We start from the raw sequence: 18,789 nt of genomic DNA on the forward strand, positions 1-18,789 counted from the left end.
TAAATCTACACTTTCTAAAACATGATAAGGAAAAATTTGGACATTATCCCAAAAAGTATGTGATGTGTGGGTCGAGCCCATGTGTTAGGGAGGAAGACCCATCAACCAAGCAATCCCTACTCTTGAAACCAGGCCCACTAGCAGCCAGATCCATCCAGCTAATCCAACAAAAACTCAGACTGTCCAACTTACATATTCCGATTTCTGGATTTACCAGAAATATACGTTTTATTGTTATTTTGTAAATGACCAAATTATTTTGTAAATGATCAAATTTGATCATTAGCAACCATAGTATAAAAAATTGAATGGCCTTTCATTGGATTTTGGTAGAGCCACAACCAAAGTTTTGAGGCTGGTAACAAATATTAAATAATTTTTACAGCTATTCTTTTTTCAAAAGAAAAACAATATAAAATGCAATCTACTCACAAATTGTAAGCTAATAGTAATTTTCTTTTTTAAGAGGAAACTAAAAACTACAACACTGCGAAAAATCATTACAAACGGTTGCGTAGCATTAAAATGAAAATGGCAAGTAACATTCTCATTCACTAAAAGAGGAGAAAACAAGTGGTGGTGTCTATTATAAATAAGATCCCACACTCTTGAATAACCCCGACAGATCCTCTTTGTCGTAGTAGAAGCTATCCATAGTGCTTTTTGCATTGGATGGAGAATGCCCACTTGGGAGAGCAATTTTGACATCAAGCAAGCCCTCAAAACAGCTACAAAACTACTCAAAGAAACTTGTGTGTTTGTACAAATAAAAGGGCGGCCCGGTCGCATTACGCGTCCCCGCTGAGCGAGGGTCCGGGGAGGGGTCCCACCACAAGGGTGTATTGGGGGCAAGCCTTCCCTTGCCAATTTAATTGGCAAGAGCGTGTGTTTGTACAAATAAAAGTACAAATTTAGATACTAATAAAAAGTCTATATTTATTATATTTCTTTTTTCAAGCCTCAAATAATTACTTATACAATGAAGATCAATTAACAAATTTAAATATCATTTCAAATATATTAATTGCTAATACTAACAATAGTTTAACATCTCAGTCAAATAACAACTACTAGCAATTCATGCTTTAATCAAATAAACATAACAAATCTCATAGCGTATTGTGAAATGGCAAATTTCATTATAGTACAACCAAAAACCATCAAAATCAGCTCTAAGTGAAATGGGCAATTTCATTATAATATAAACCTAATCCATAATTATACTAACATGTTTAAGATTACAGATGATAAATAATACAAGAGGAAACAGTATATATATATATATATATTCATATACAAATCACAAAGCAACGTAGAAGGCGACGAACTCGCAACTTGATGCTAATAATATGCTTCCTAGTTGTCAGTAGATACTACAGACCAGATCCTGCTGCTTCCTCAAACTTGGAGAATGTCATGTAAGATAAAATGATGAAATAGTACTGAGATCTATGCCTAGTCTGTCATATTTTCTTCCTTTCTCAATCACAATATAGAGCATGCCTTCTGTGTCTTTCTCTTCTTCCTCTTCTTATGTTTTGGTGGCTGGAGAACTACTTTAATGGCAGCATCAAACACAGCTTTCACATTCTGCGTTTGTTTGTAGAGAGCGTACAAAAATATTATGTAAAGCACTATATTTCTCACCAAAAATGTTATTTATATATACATACCTGCTGGGTTTTTGAACTACATTCAATGTAAACCGGAGCTCCAATTAGCTTTCTCAGTTCCTCCCCCTTGAAGATAAGATGCAATGCAACAAATTATTTATTATATTGGAATTAACAATGTAATACTTAATATAGGAGTGGCTGCTAATACCTGAGCCGTAGAAATGGGCACCGCACCAGGGTGTTCTGCAAGGAATTGCTTATCATCTCGGAGATCTAAAAGAAGCAAAATTAGCTCTGATGAAAATTTTCTCATTGACAAAGTCTACTAGAGAAGAGAAGAACAAATTGCATGCAGAGGCATATTTCATGGCATGTGAATATGTCCATGTTAATCATTTCATTTGAAAGATGTGCACACATAAAACTATGTATCACTTTGATGAACTATGGAAATCCAGCAGAATAAGGAAATAATACCAAAAGAACTGACAGCCGTTGTTTCTCATGCAAATAAAATCCAGCCAATTCTGTAGGCAAACAATATATATTTTATGCTGCACCAACTTATAACTACAGTGGAACACCTAGCAAGAATAGATTTTCATGATATTTCCCCGGAATATAAGTAGTTATGTGTTATGATATGATGAACTTCTATAAGCATCAAAGTTATCACAATAAAGATTTCTCCAAATGCGCAAATCGTGATTTGTAGCATCCAGGATATGATAACACAAACTGATTTTGCATATCAATCAGAGCAAGATAATTCAATCCAAAACTTTCCAGTATTTTGCATCAGTACCAGTGCCAAAATAATAAAAAGGTCGTACTGCGAGTAGTTCAAGAAAGCTGGTTTTTCACTCAATAACCTTTCTGAATTTTAAGATAAAGTTTCATGGCGCAATCATCACCAGAAACATCAGACTCGCATACTATTGTTATGTGTTAAAAATTATGTTTTTCATTTCATGTGTTTTGTTTTGTTCACAATCAAGTGCGTTTATGCACTGCTCGTTATTGCTTTTAAAGTTGTTAGAGGAGAGAGAGTGTGACAGACATTTGTTGTGTGCGGGTCCACCCAACGGCTCCTTATGTAATGTTGCGGAAAAGTTGTGAGGCATCGATGAATTTAGCTGGATTTCCTTTTCTCTCTAAGATTCTCCTAATTCTTTTCTTCCTTTCTATTTCTGAAATTCTATCAGTAACATTTGGTATCAGAGCATCGGTCCTTGCATGAGCTTCCTCACCACATCCAAATCGCCATGGCAGAGGGAACTGGTGCCCAGGATTTGAAGAAAATTTGAAGGGTATGATGAAATCCATGCTCGCCGAGCACAGTAAGAAGCAGGAGGACGCCCTCATCTCCAAGACGCAGAGTGCTATCCTTGACAAACTTAAGCAGTTGATTCCCCAAAAACAAGCCCCATAGTCACTCTTAGCTCTGGAGGATTATCGGAATCATCTTATCAGCTTTCGACTCGATTTGCAAAAGTAGATTTTTCCCGTTTTGATGGAACTGATCTGGATGGTTGGCTGTTCAGATGCGAACGTTTAATCGATCTTACTCCGATGGACGCCAAGGTGAAATTGGCTTCACTTCATCTCTCAGGCCGCGCCCTAGAGTGGCATCAAACATATCTGAAGAACAGAGGAAGGTTAAATGAACCGCCATAGGAGGAATACACTAAGGTGATTAAAAATCGGTTTGGGGAAAGAGCCTATGAGGATCCAATGGCAGATCTCAAGAGACTGAACCAAACAGGAGCATTGAAAGACAATATTTTGAAGCTTTCGTATTTGCTCACACAAGGTTACTCTGTCTGAGGAAAACGTCCTGAGCTGCTTCATAAGTGGACTGAAGGATGAAATAGGGTACCCATTGTTGATGCAGGGACCCAAGACAATGCAGCAGGCTTATGCCTTAGCCAGGATACAGGAAGCCTATCTTACAGCCATTAGGCCAGGGCGATCTTTGATCAATACCAAGACCTCTTCTCCCTCAATAGGATTCAATCCCAACTACTATGCCAATACCGATACCAATACCCATAACCACTCAAAACCACCGCTGCTACCCACCCCTAACATTCCTAAACTTTTACCAAACTCTACTCAAATCCAACCATACCAAGCTAAAACCAATAACCAACTTCAGCCTAAGACTAGAAGGTTGACTGAAGCAGAATTGGCTGATAAGAGCGCCAAAATCCTCTGTTTCTGGATGAAAAGTTCCCACCAGGACATCAATGCAAAAAGAAATATATGCATATTATAATGATACGAGAATGTCCAGAGCTTGAAGAAGAAGGGGAATGGCAAACTTCAGGGGAAACTCAGACCGAGTCACCAGTCATATCCTTGTGTGCAATGGGAGGGTTGTTAGAAGCTGCACCATAGACCATGTGCTTGACACGGACACATAAGAAGCAAACCATCCGCATTCTAGTGGACTCAAGTAGCACCTATAATGTACTTGATTTGACATTAGCTAGAGGTATGGGTTGTGAATGCCAGAAATTAATATAAGATATATGATTGGGCCTTAACTATCAGCTTGAGCTTTTAGTTGAAATGGTTCCATGACATGATATCAGAACCTCTTGGACCAAATGGTCAAGAGTTCGAGTCATGAAAACCTCGTTGATTTGTGGAATTAAAAACACATGGTGGGATGATTGCAAAAGGATGCTATAGAAAAAATGGTCCAAGAGTTGTTGGACAATGGTACAATTCAAAACGGTGTTAGTCCTTACTCATCTCCAGTGGTATCAGTAAAGATGGCTTTGTCTGGAATGACCGTTTAGTCCAATAGACTCGGATACCATGTTATGCAACCAATTGAATTAAAAGTTCAAGCTGATAGTTAAGGTCCAAGAATAGTTTTACTATAATTCCTGACATACACAAACATGTAGATAACTACCAAACAAAAAAAGAAAAGAAAAACGAGGGAGACAAAAAACTAAGAGGGTGTATATGTGTGTTAACCATGTAAGTAACTGCTCCTTTATCAAGATTGCAGTCATAGAAAAATGGGTCAAGTAGGAAGCACAATTGTACTCAAACATGTAGATAACTACCAAACGATAAAAGGAGAGAGAGAGAGAGAGAAAGCAAAATAAGAGGGTATATATTGATAAGGATTGACTAATATTATGTTTGTTAGGATATTTATCCATAGATTAATTCTGTATTTATCTTAAATATTATACGCACTCCCTAAAGGAAATACACAATCACTTCTTCTCTGTTTCCTTACATGGTATCACAGCTGTTTGATCCACTCTCCTCTTCAACAAAACGTCTCCCTCCTCTCAGGCCTCTCCCATGGCAAACCCTAATTCCTCGTTTCTGGAATCAATAGGATCAATTGTTATTTGCTGCCCTAGTTGGCACTCTTTCTGCCTCACGATGTTGATGACTCCGAGATGGACGACCGGATCGGCAACGGACGTTGACGAGCAACATCCCTCCATAGCTCAGTAAAGTCTATCAACGAGAGCTGTCACGCTAGCGCTTGATCTCTTTCTGAGCGCTGTGCTCTATCTCCGTAGTTCCCTACAGCACTCTCATTCCGCTGGTCTCTCAAGCAAAAACCAGCCAGGATATCTAGGATATCCTTGCGAAGACTTACGCCAAGCCAAGTCGGGGACACATTAAACAACTCAAAGATCAATTCAATCGCATATCAAAAGGTAATCGCATTATTACTGAATATATGCAATCCCTTAAAGCTTGTGCAGATCAACTCGCTGCTATTATTGATAGTGTATTACTCGGTCTTGACTCAATCTACAATTCTGTAATTGATAGTGTATTACTCGGTCTTGACTCAATCTACAATTCTGTAATTGAATCTGTCAATACCCGTGACACTGTCATTTCCTTTGAAGAATTACATGAAAAACTTATCAATGGCGAGCTTACCTTACAACAAAATCAGTACAAAACCAGTTGGATCGCTGAAGTAGATCTATAAGTCTCCAAAGCCCAACAATTATAAGTCTCCAAAGCCCAACACTGAAAGACGTCATCGTCATTCTGTCGAAACATGTCTTACCCTTCTAACCTATGCTTCTATGCGTCTCAAATTCTGGTCAAATGTTTGTGCAATGGCTGTCTATCTTATCAATCGCCTCCCTACCCAACCTTAAATAATGACTCCCCTGTCTACGTCTCTTTCGCAAACCTCTAAACTATCAAAAGCTTCGAAGCTTCGGTTGCCTATGCTATCCATGGCTAAAACCTTACAATATGCATAAATTAATGACTAAATCTACTCCTTGTAGGTGTATAGGTTATTCTTCAACTCGGAGTGCTTATTATTGCCTCGATCTGTAGTCAAATAAAATACACACATCCCGCCATGTTCAATTTGTTGACACTAAGTTTCCCTATCTTCTCTCACCTCTCCAGCTCCTCATATTCCTCAACTATTGAAGGAATGGTGCCTGTTTACTATTCCATTACATTCAGATCGCTCCTCACCTCCCTCTATTAATACGATCTCCTTAAAGGAAATACACAGTGACTTCTTAAAAAAAAATACAAAATCACTTCTTCTTCTTCTATGTTTCCTTGCATATATATGTGCGTGCATGTATTGCAGTTATTTAGAAATAGGTCAAGAAGAAAGCATAATTGTACTCAAACATGTCGATAACTACCAAAAGAAAAAAGATACAAGGAGAAAGCAAAATAAGAGGGTTCGTGTAGAGAGAGAGAGAGAGAGCAAGATAATACTTCCAATTTATTGGACGCTCCTAAAATACTAAAAAAAAAATCAATTGACAAATAGCAACAAAGAAGTATATTTTTAGTAGTAGTTATGCCATGGAAGAATATCCAACCTACTCACCTCAGCTAATCAGCTGGTAAAAAATTTATAATGGAGAAAATGAAAATATACTTCAAGCGGGCATGCAAAGACTCTTAATCAGATAATACTGCAATGCTTACCATGGTCAAGAAAATGTAATTCCTAGCACTACATAATAACATCAGCATAACAGAGAACGAAACAAATTGATCATTCATGAGAGTGTCTAACCAAGCTTAGTTCCAACAAGAATAATTGGTACTCCAGGTGCATAATGCCTCAATTCAGGAATCCACTGAAAACAGAAATATAAACAAAGGAATACTTCATCATAAAATCACAAATAAGCCCAAACGAAATTTGAAAAAAGCTTTAAAAAGACAATGCTGCCACACCTTCTTTGCAATGTTCTCGTAACTGGCCTTGCTAATAAGAGAGAAAGCAAGTAGGAAAACATCTGCCCCACGATAGCTCAAGGGTCTTAATCTATTGTAATCCTCCTGGCCTGTTTCATGGAGTAATTATATGAAGCTCATGGTAGTAACTTTAAATGATAAAAACATAAAAATAGTTATGAATTACAAATATACCAGCAGTGTCCCACAACCCCAGATTGACAGTGCTCCCATCCACAACCACATTTGCACTGAAATTGTCAAACACAGTTGGTACATAATCCTGGTTCAAGGAAGACCATAAGGACCATAATGAAGAATTCTTTATGTCAAACATTCTGTCACAAATCTCAATTAAAATACTAATGAACTCCTATTCCAAAGGCGGAAATACAGCTTCAATAAGAAATCAATTATACAATAAATAAAACCTTCTATGAAACTTCCAAAAAATGTTGTCTATGTTCCATGGAACAATCAGGAAACCTATAGTGGCACTTCCTTCCTGTCATTAGCGCTTCCATGGAAACCTTTCCCCATTTCTTTTGGAAATAAAGATATGCACTAAGTGGTTGCTAGGAAAATTAAATGTACAAAATGAAGTTTAAAATTACTTGTGGTATAACAAGTATTTAATGAATTAAGAAAATTCTCTTTTTTTTTTCTGCAAAAGTAAAAACAACAAAGTCAAATGAACAGATCTAATTAATAAAAATTAATCTTTTAGGAACAATAAAACTGTTTCTTGGTTATATAATGTTGCAAAACAAATAGAAGAACCGAAGGGCCTCATAGTCCTCAGTTCCTCATTATAAGCTACAAATTAGCACCCAAAAAGTCCAAGATAGTCAACATTAAACTGAGACAGAGAAAAGAAAAATAAAAATCAATTCAATGTCTTCAGAAGATTGGTAAAGTAGATTTTAAGTCTTGCTTTGATTATCAAACTGGGGATGGAAGACATTTTTCATTCTGGTTTAACCTTGGATCCAGGCTCACAGTTTGAAAGAGTTATACCCTAGCATTGACTTTGAAGATGCTGATATTCCTAAAAGAGCTAAGGTTGCGGATGTTTGGTTACATTTTGTGTGGCATTTACCTGATCCTAGCTCAGAAATCATGGAGTCGTCTTGGAACAAAATCAGATCAATTAGACTTTATTCTGATAAAGATGATACAGTGACCTGGAAGCCTACCAAACATGGTCAATACGCAGTTGCTATTGCTTATCAGGTTCTCAGAAACAGCAAAGATATGGTGAGTTGGTGGAAGATTATTTGAGGAGTCAATTATGTGCCAAGGTACAGTTTTATACTATGAAGCACACAGAGGTTAACATATGAGGCAAGTACGAGACACACGAAATAAGTGTCCCTTCTGTTTTTCTAAAAAAAATGAGGACAATTCGACGACAGGCAGGGACACTTCGGGGACAAGCGGGAACATTTGGGGGGACAGATTCTGAGTTAATTATGTAAGATATAGGGTTGTTTATAAAACAACTTTACAAAAGGGGGGTTGATATGTAAAAGATAAAACCCTAAATTACGCCCATTTACTATGTAAGAAAAATAAATTAAAATTTAAAAGTCAAAACCCTAACTACACAGAGTATTCCAATTTAGATAGGAAAACTCTTACCAACCCCTTTAATCAAATCAGCCCTTTTGATCAAATCAGCCCCTTTGATCCATAATTTTAGATGGTCTCACCACATTAAATCGATAATTCATTACCAGCCAGCACCTTTCTTCTGATTTCAAATTTCAATTCAAAGTCTTCTAATTTTTCATACAAATGTTATATATACATAATTTCGTGTGTCCCCACCGTACCCATATCCATACTTGTACCTGTACGAGTATCCTTGTAGATGCTTCCTAGTATCTTGAAATGGAATCCTAGTATCAATGGAGACGGTATGTTTTACAATAGTGGTATTGAAACCATTGAGCATCTATTTTTCTCTTGTTCTGTATTTGGGACCAAGTAAGGATTCAGTCTGCTATCCCTAATCACCTTCACTATTGGAGGAGTGGTTAGCTGGTTTTGCATCAAAGCAACTGGTAACGTTGTAATGGAATGGAATGGAATAACCATTATATTACCTTGTTTGGTTAGTAAAATTGTACAATTAATGTAATTACCATTACATTACCATGCTTGTTTTGGTATGTGTAATCATAAATTTCTATTTACTCTTATAAATATGGGATAAGGAGTAAAAATATCCTTAACATTTACGGAGAGGATCAATTTTACTCTTAACGTCTAAAATGGTGCAATTTACCCCTAACGCTGGCAGTAAAGAACAACTTTACCTCAATGTTGGCAAGTTGGATCAAAACACAGATATTGTGTTCCTTATTCTGCATCAATTGCACGTAAGATGATTTTAAAAAAAAAAAGATTTCACATTTTTTGGGTTTAGAATTGAAGATTAATCCTTTTAAATTCGGTGAAATATTTGAATTTTTTTGTCCAACTTGTAAAAAATACAATATATATATATATTGAAAAAATTTCACGTTTAATCATATGTTTGTGATATGTTACTAATAAGTGAGAAAATGACGCACATGTGAAGTGTAGATAACAAGATTCATGACCGAGAAGACAATTTGATGAGTAATTTCTCCAATTGATCCAATTTGTCAATGTTGTGGGTAAAAATTGCTTTTGGCTGCCAACATTTAGGGGTAAAATTGCACCATTTTAGACGTTATGGGTAAAATTAGTATTTTTGCAGCTTATCCCTATAATTATATATATTTATAGGGATAAGGTGTAAAAATACCTCTAACAATACTAATAATTGGAAATTAATAATAATGTGATGTAAAAATGGAGTAAATGAAAAGGTTAGATTGAAGAATTAGGATTACATAGTCGAATGTAATAGGAATGCATATGGATTTCTTTAGTAATCCTAATTACAAAATTTATTGAAGAAAATTTAAATCATGGAATTTCCACTACATTCCAATAAAATTATAAATTGTATCCAAACATAGTAATGAGTTTTTAATGAAATGAGCATTTCATTACAAAACACATTACGTGTCTTATCGTACCCTTAAAGCTTCCAGCAGAAGACTCGGTTTGACTGCTTTCATTTACTATAGTTGGTCTGCTAGAAATAACTATGTCTTTTTTAAATTCTTGTATTGTTGTTGATGCCCCCATAAGATGTTGGGAAGGAGGATAAATTAGTTCTTGTTCAGATTTTGGTCTATACCAGACCTTGTAATCTGTGTTTTCTAGGTTTTGTGTTCTTAATAAAGCTGCTGCTGCTGCTGTTCTATCAAAAAAATCGTAAAGGAATCAGCAAAAGTATCTTGAAACCTTCACTTGGCTGTTTATTGTCCCGAATGCCAAATCCTATTTCTCTTGTAGATATTTAAGCATACAAGGTTCAGACAAGTAGGCAATTGAATATCTATATGGCATAGAATAATCGCACAGAGCACAAATACTAGCATGGCTTTTGCTTCTCTTTCCCCTAGTTAATAACCAACAAAAACCCCAAATCCGGTAGTTCAACTAAGTTAAGCAATCTTCTAAGATTTATTTTCTCCCACAAATCACACAATGAGTCATTCTCTTTTTGGAGTCTAACCAGTGTCCTATAAAACATGAACAATCAAAGACAATTTTCTTTCAGCTTCATAATTTGGTTAGAAATCAAATACTAAAAGATATAAACTACTGTCACAGCTTGACTATCTATTCGGAGACTAGCTAAACAAGGATCAGGTATCCTGATTATTTCAATTACTCCTTTTGTTCTGTTTTTCTGTGTCAGAAAAAAACCCCTCAGTTGACATAACAGAGAAATTTGTAAAATAGAAAACAAGTATGAGTTTCTTCAAGTTAGCATTATTTTCTTAAAAAAAAGAAACATAACAAAGGCAAAAGAAGAAGTTTCTAGGGAGTCAACGACATGTAGGTAGCTCAATCGAGTATAGATTTTGGCACATTTTTCTCAAGAACCAAACAGAAAGAAATTGTATACATACAGTAGGAAAAGTGTTGCTGGTGTAGGAGATGAGCATGCAGGTCTTCCCAACAGCACCATCGCCAACAGTAACGCACTTAATGAACCTGGAAGCACTCATGGTTCTTGCTTGTTGTTATTAGGTTCAATTAAAAAACTCTACCTCTGGGAAACATAGAGAAGATGAGAAAGCAACGCAATGCAACCCCTTCTGAGAGGAACAAATTGGAAACTAGAGAGAGAAAGGAAGCAACAAAATTGGGGGCACCAGAGCTCAAGAAAGACAAGAACCACTGCCTGCCAGCTATAAATGATATTAACCTATATTTCAGGCCCCCAAAATTTCTACTCAACAAAATGGACCCACTTCCTTGTTTTTTGGATTAACTTTATATTTTTTGGAAGGGAAAAATTATGTTCAGCAAAATAAAATTTAAAGATTCCTACCAAAAAAAAAAAAGAAATTTAAAGATAAATATATATAAAATTCTAAATAAAACATTATTTATGTCTTCGGATCATTTCAGAAGTAACCAAGGTGTTGTTTTCACAATTTAATAAAGAGTAAATTTCAAATAAAACTCATATAATTTCACTAATTTTTAGATAAAGAACTGTGATTTATTTTCTTTTCAAAGTAAAGACTTATGCCCTGTTTGGGAATTAGCTGTTAGCTGATTACATTAGCTGTTAGCTGATTACATTAGCTGAGTTGACTAGCTGATTTGATTAGCTGTTTGTGTAGACCTGTTTGGTAAAAATTAGCTGATTGATAATAGCGATTTGTGCAAAAAGACGAATAAGGGCATTAATTTTGGCGCAGGAGAGGAGAGAGTCTATCTATTAGGGTTAAAGAAGTCCATTAATTTTAATATTGCAAAACGCTAATTGAAAAAGCTCCTTTTAAGAGCTTTTTCTAAATTAGCGTTTTCATCCCAAAACTCTCTCCATCAAACACTCCAATTAACGGTTTCAGTGGTCAAACCTCTAAAGTTGGTCAAAACCACTCTTTTTATTCCAAAACGCTCTTTACCAAACAGGGCCTTAAGTTTTCAACTTTAGCAAAATAAGGATTTTTTCGATTGATACTATTAAAATCATCCTTGACGACTTCAAAAATAACATATTTTAAGAACAAATTCTAAGCAACTTTAATTTTTCAACTTTTTTATTTTGAGATTATTTAGATGATATTTGGTAAAGAGAGAGAAAGTTAATGTTTAGAGAGAGAAAGTTCCAAAAAATATGATTTTCAAAAATAAAAAATGTAGTTACATAGCAAATATGACATTGAACAACTTTAATTCTTGAAAAATTTTCATTTTCAGGTCGTTAAAGATAGTTTTAATAGCATTAATCCAAAAGGTCCTTGTTTTATTAAAAATGTGAAACCTCAACTCGATATGTTTAATACTAATTCATTCATTATAGAAAGCGCCTCTTCCCTCATCGCCGCCCCGCCGTCCCCGCCCTGTGGCCATGGCGGAAGCCGCCTTCGCGATTGCCCATCTCTTTGAACGGTCCTCCTTTTCTAAAGCAACTTTCGCTGCAGAGCCGCCGCCCATGTCAAAGCCTCCGTCCTTTGCCTCAGTGGTAAGCAAAACCATCAACCCGATTGCTATCTCACCGCCGACGAGCCCGCTGATTACAGAGGAAGGAGGATTCAAAGCTATCAGAATTCAGCAATCGATCTATGAGGAAAGGATCAAATCCTTTGAACACTCAGTTATTGGGAGATTGACTCTATCAAAAGGGGATCAACCTTGGAAGCACCCTGAGCTCAAGCACAAACTGAACCAGATATGGCAAAGAAATATGGACTGGAAATTCATATCCCTCGGTAAGGGCTTCTACCACATTATTATGCCTACTGGTGCTGCTTTACAATCAGTATGGAGTCTCGGAGCCATCCCGCTAAAGCCTGGAAATATGAGATTCACACCCTGGACTCCCGGATTCAATCCAGACTTGCATAAGTCATCATCGGCTCAGGTATGGGTACGTTTCTTTAACCTCCCGTGGGAATTTTGGGATCCCCGCATCCTTGCTAGTATAGCCCGAGTGGTGGGAGTCCCTCTTCGTTTTGACCACAACACCGTTAATGGTGAGTTTGGGCATTATGCCAGGGTATTAATTGATGTTGACCTGTCAAAAGACATCCAATCCAAGATTCGGGTTGATACTGATGTAAGAAAACAATGGGTGTATATTGAATATGAACATTTACCGGCTATATGCTCTATCTGTGCTAACATCGGCCACACGGCCATGCAATGCCGTAAAAATGGTCCTGCACAGCATTCCAAACCCCTTCACAGGGATGGTAAACAACATGTGCAGGCTCACCCATTCAGAAAGGAAGTGTCTAAAGCTTCTACGAGTAATGCTACGCCAAAGGAGGCAAATGCATCTGTTTTTAATATCGAGAGTCTGCAAATGGTTGTTCACGGTTCAAAAACCCAAGCCGCAGGGGCAGATACCAGGAAATGGGGGGATTTGAGCGACGAAGGCGGCAGGCCCGAAACAGATGACGAAGAGCAGGGACTTGGGCAAATCCAGTTGCAGGATATCAGAACAGAGACTAATATTGTGAATCTGGAATTGGCTCAACTTCAGGAGCAAAAACAGTAGCAGAGTACAGATGGTAGAGAGGTGACTGTGTTTGAACACTTTGGGCAGGTTCCGAATCAAGAACTCATACCTAAACAGGTGCTGGATACCCCCGGGGACGTGGAATGGGCTAGAAAAATATGGAAAGACAGGGTGCTTATGTCGGCTGGCTCTGATGATTCGCCTTGGACAGTCAAAGGTATTAAGAAGAAAAAATCCTCTTCTGCGAGAACAACCAGTGACACTCGAGCCAAGAGGCAGAGCAGGACCCCCAACCGATATCAATGATTGTTATGTATTGGAATTGCAGGGGCCTCGGTAACCCCCGTACGCAGCGAGCTCTTCGCCTTTTATGTACTGTTAATTGCCCAAATATTCTCTGTGTTGCAGAACCAATGGTTCAATTTGAGCAGATTCATCACACTTTCTGGTCTTCGCTTAATCTGCAATTTGTGGCTCAAAATAATTGTGGCTCTCTTTGGTTACTTTTGAAAATTGGCATTCCCCCGATGCTTCAGATTATTAGCTCCCAAGAGCAACACATCACGGTCAAATACCCTACACAAGGTAAGGACTTCCTCCTGTCTTTTGTCTATGGGAACACCTTAGCTGCGACCCGTAGAGAGCTTTGGTCTTCACTTTTGGATCTATGTGGCTCTGATAATAAATGGCTAGTTCTGAGAGACTTTAACGCCATAACTGGTTCTCACGAGAAAACTGGGAGATGCCCCGCAAGGAGTTCTTGTCTGGATTTTAGCAGTTTCATTGAAAATGGTGGTCTTGTTGAGATTAATCCCACGAGAAATCAATTTACTTGGACTAATGGGCGTCAAGGAGCTGACCATGTAGAATGTCGTCTTGACAGGGCATTAGTTAATGAAAACTTTGTGGACTCTTGGGATCGTATCACTGGCTCTGCTCTTGCCCGTCACAGATCTGATCACTGCCCCCTAATTATAAGATGTACCTCAGGAGTCACCAACAGAGCTAGATTCAGATTCCTCGCCATGTGGTTTGTTAGGGATTATAGCCAGTTAATCAACTGTAGCGCAACGGAATTGCGGTTTAAAATTTATTTCTAATCCCTTATAGCTTGATCTTTGTCCGTTAACCATTGATTGAATAAAACCTTTTGATCCATTTAAGGATATAAACATACCTGGACTGTCTCTTCTAGAGACGGCTGAAGAATCAACAAGGTAGTGAGATCTCCGTAGTCAGGTGCACGAACAACTATTGAGCTAGAACCGGTGCTAACCGAAGAACGGAGGATGAACTGGAGAGATTTTGATATTTTACAAAACAAAATCCACTTTCCCAAATGTATGGTGGCCGCCAATTTGGTTATTGCTTCTTCAAAGCAATCAGGTTGGTGGCCGAATGAATAGTAGTCAAGTTAGGTTGTTTTAGGTTATAGGCTTTTAATTATATATAGTGTAGTTATTCCTAAACCTAATTGGTTTAGGGTTAATTGGTTAATTACAAAACTAATCTAATCCTAACATAATCACTTAAATAAATACCAATAGTATTTATTCTATGCAATTAGTTACAATTAGATTAAATTTAATTACCCCAATTAAATAAACAACACTAATTAATAAATTGACGTATTAGTTTGATTAATTATTCACGAATGCAATTTCATTAATTTACAAATTAATTAATTACATCCCGTAAACTAATTAACCAATTAAATATTCAACGCCTAAATCTATTAATCAATTACATTGATACAAAGTATCAATTAATCAATTAATTAACCACCAATTAATTACCTTGACATTTCACTGTCAACCAATTAATTAATCTCATCCCTCCAGTGTACCGTTCTATAAGTTCTAACTCAGATGTTCAATGTGCACGATCCTATGAGACTGTCCTTAGCTAGCAGTGGGCTCACGGCCCACAGACAGTAAGTGGGTTCTAGCAAACCATTACTGCCCCTAACCAATACAGCTATTTCAGCAGTCTAAAGATGCAGAGACCATGTAGTTATCTCTTAACTTCTTTTACCATTTAATATCGATATTATAAACTAAAGGCATGTCGGCTGTCATCCTCTCTGTTGTTTATGATATTTCTTGATCTTAAGTAGATTAATGAATCCGATAAGTAAACTACTTATCAGGGTGTGGCCACACACTTATCAATCTCACTCATCAAGTGGCCTGTGATATCATCTCACTATTATGTGAGCGGTAATTCCATCACTTCACTATCAATGCCAATGTGTTCATCTCTTCACCCAATCATACCCGTATTTGGCATCCTGTTACAGACCTGTTAGGCGTATGTCAAAGTGAACCGGATCCCACATTGATATTATAATGAAATCTGGTCTGAAGACAGTTAGAGACCTACTTAAGAAAACTAATGACACAACCACCATGTAGTTTTCTCGAGCGGATCGATCCAGTCACATGTATACAACATGTACCCATATTCACAACTGACTTATCAAGTGCTATGGCTAGTATCAATTACTACCATACAGTCGTCGAATATACAAGTCTGTGGTCCTGATCATTCCCATGATAGAATAGACTTGGGATACGGTTTTACGATTATCAATCAATGGATTCTCTATTCATATTATAGCACAAGATATAAATGAACTAGATTAATGCCTTTATTAATGTGACACAAATACATTTTATAAGAACCAATGCCTATGAACTAGGGCACACCAATAGTCTCCCACTTGAACTAGTTCCAAGCGGGTATTGCCCTAAACACTATATGTCTAGTACTACCAATTGCATTGGTAAACTGACCAGCGACATTGTTCTCAGTGTCAACCCTCTACAATGTAATGTCACCGGGTAAGGTGTTACTATCTAAGTACGCGTTTGGATCTCTTTTGTGACATGGGATCTAGTGTTTGTGCTATGACCCCATTATTGTCATAGAAAACATCAACTGATCTTAGGAGAGTTTGACCTACTCCTAAATCAGTTATGAACTTTTAATCCAAACTACTTCCTCTGCATCATCGCATGCAACGATGTACTTAGCTTCCGTCATAAAATCAGCAATGGTTGGCTACTTTAAGGATCTCCAACTAATGGCATCGCCATTCAGGAGAAATCCATAACTAGTATGTGACTGGTTATCATCCTTAAAGTCTCGATCAGTGTAACCTGATATTTCCATTCCTTCTACCCATCAAAATACTAAGAAAAACATCCTTGGTACGGTTAAGGTACTTTAGGATTGCCTTGACTGTCTTCCAGTGTTCCTTATCAGGATCTAACTCGCACCGACTAGTCATGTTTGGTGCAACACGCAACATATGGCCTTGTACATAACATGGAGTGCATGATGGATCCTTGTCTATGTACGATGCCTGACTCAAGCCTAGAAGTCTGTTGGATCTATCTCTATAGATCCTGATCCCTAAGATCATTTTGGCTTCTCCTAAGTCTTTCATTGCGAAGCATTTACTCAACCACTACTTCACGCCTTGCAGTGTTAGTATATTGCCTCCAATGAGCAGTATGTCATTGACATACAATATCAGGAAAGTGGATATGCTCCCACTGAATTTCATGTACACACAGGGTTCATCAAGATTCTGCACGAAACTACTTGAAACACCACCTGTATAACCGGTTTAGCCTCCTCAATGTTTTGATGATCTATATCGATTCCCAAAACATCCTCATCATAAGCTGCAGGAGTTTGTGAGTCTTGAATCTCAACGAGATCAATATCACTCCCACTGTCTACTTTGGAAAGGAATTCCTTTTCCAAAAAGACTGCAAACCTAGCCACGAATGTTTTATTCTCAGTTAGGTTGTAGAAGTAATAACCCTTAGTTTCCTTAGGGTAACCCACGAACTGGCATTTAACAGATCTGGACTCTAGTTTGCCACTTATCAATTTCTTGACATGTGCATCAAAACCCCAAATCTTCATGAAGGAAACGTTGGGCTTTCGGCCCATCCATAATTCATATGGTGTTCCTTCAACTGCCTTGCTCGGTGTATTGTTAATTATATGAGTAGCAGTTTCCAAAGCAAATCCCCAAAAGGAGATAGGGAGAGAAGCTTGACTCATCATTGAGCGGACCATGTCGAGCAGGGTCCTATTCCTCCTTTCTGACACTCCATTCCATTGGGGTGTACCAGGAGGAGTGAGTTGGGATACAATCCTACACTCTCTCAAGAATGAGACAAAACTCTTGGCTCAAGTATTCGCCCCCTCTATCAGACCAGAGCGCTTTTACTTTCTTGCCAAGTTGATTTTATACTTCATTTTTGAAATCTTTGAATCTCAGAAGAGTTTCAGATTTATGTTTCATCAGATACACATACCCATACCGGCTATAGTCATTTGTGAAGTTAACAAAGTACAGAAAACCAGATCTGGCACTGGTGCTCATTGGACCGCATACATCTGAGTGTATCAGCTCCAACAGCTTTGTGGCCCTTACACCAGTTTTGGTGAAAGGCGCCTTCGTCATCTTCCCTCTTAAACAAGATTCACATGTGTCATAAGACTGCATGTCAAATGACCCTAGCGCTCCACTAGAGTGAAGCCTAGTTATGCGTTTCTCATTTATGTGGCTAAGACGCCAGTGCCAGATATATGTAGGATTCGGTTCATTAGTCTTAATCCTTTTAGCTTTTATGTTATAGGTTGATTCACTACGTTTTAGATCAAGGATATACAAACCATTTTCTAGAAATTCGGTTCCATAAACAATATTGCCACGATGTATAGAAATCATACCACGTCCAATATTAAAATTAAAACCATAAATATCCAACATAGAAACTGAAATAATATTCATGTGCATTGCAGGTACAAGATAGCAATTTCTAATTTCTAAAACTAATCCATTAGGTATCTCTAAGAATAATCTTCGATCTTTAAGGCCTCTACATGAGCACCATTGTCGACTCGAAGATCCACTTCACCAGATCCCATCAATCTCCTATTTCTTTGTCCCTGCACATTTGAACAAATGTGAGTACCACATCTAGTGTTTACAACCCAAGATGTAGAAATAGCCAGATTAAATTCAACAACATAAATACCTAAACCAGAAGCTTCGTCCTTCTGTTTCTCCCTTAGCTTTGGACACTCATTTTTCCAGTGTCCCTTCTCATTACACTCATGGCAGATATCATCTACTGAGGCCAACCTACCTTTAGAAGCTGCCGCCTTCCTAGCCTTGGGCTTGACCTTTTGGGCATTCGCTTTGGACTTGGACTTGGCCTTTCCCATAGGCACGTTCCCTTTGTTAACCAGCAACACTTCTGAAGTCCTCTTGCAGGATTGCTCAGCAAGTTTCAACATGCCATGCAATTCTACTCCAGACTTATCAACGCCCTGTATGTG

General features: G+C 37.6%; 1 protein-coding gene across 1 annotated transcript; it reads right to left on the reverse strand.

Moving 5' to 3' along the window:
* Positions 1-1,173: 1,173 nt before the first annotated feature.
* On the reverse strand, positions 1,174-10,991 carry LOC136222072 (rac-like GTP-binding protein ARAC3). Its single transcript, XM_066009551.1, has 7 exons — positions 10,853-10,991; positions 7,029-7,116; positions 6,834-6,943; positions 6,670-6,733; positions 1,825-1,889; positions 1,674-1,739; positions 1,174-1,590 (listed from the first exon to the last, which is right to left on the reverse strand). Exons 1-7 carry the CDS (start codon positions 10,949-10,951, stop codon positions 1,486-1,488), a joined length of 597 nt encoding a protein of 198 aa, XP_065865623.1. The 5' UTR covers positions 10,952-10,991; the 3' UTR covers positions 1,174-1,485.
* Positions 10,992-18,789: the final 7,798 nt, after the last annotated feature.

Source organism: Euphorbia lathyris, chromosome 3, assembly GCF_963576675.1.
Source record: "Euphorbia lathyris chromosome 3, ddEupLath1.1, whole genome shotgun sequence".
Lineage (NCBI taxonomy): Eukaryota > Viridiplantae > Streptophyta > Magnoliopsida > Malpighiales > Euphorbiaceae > Euphorbia > Euphorbia lathyris.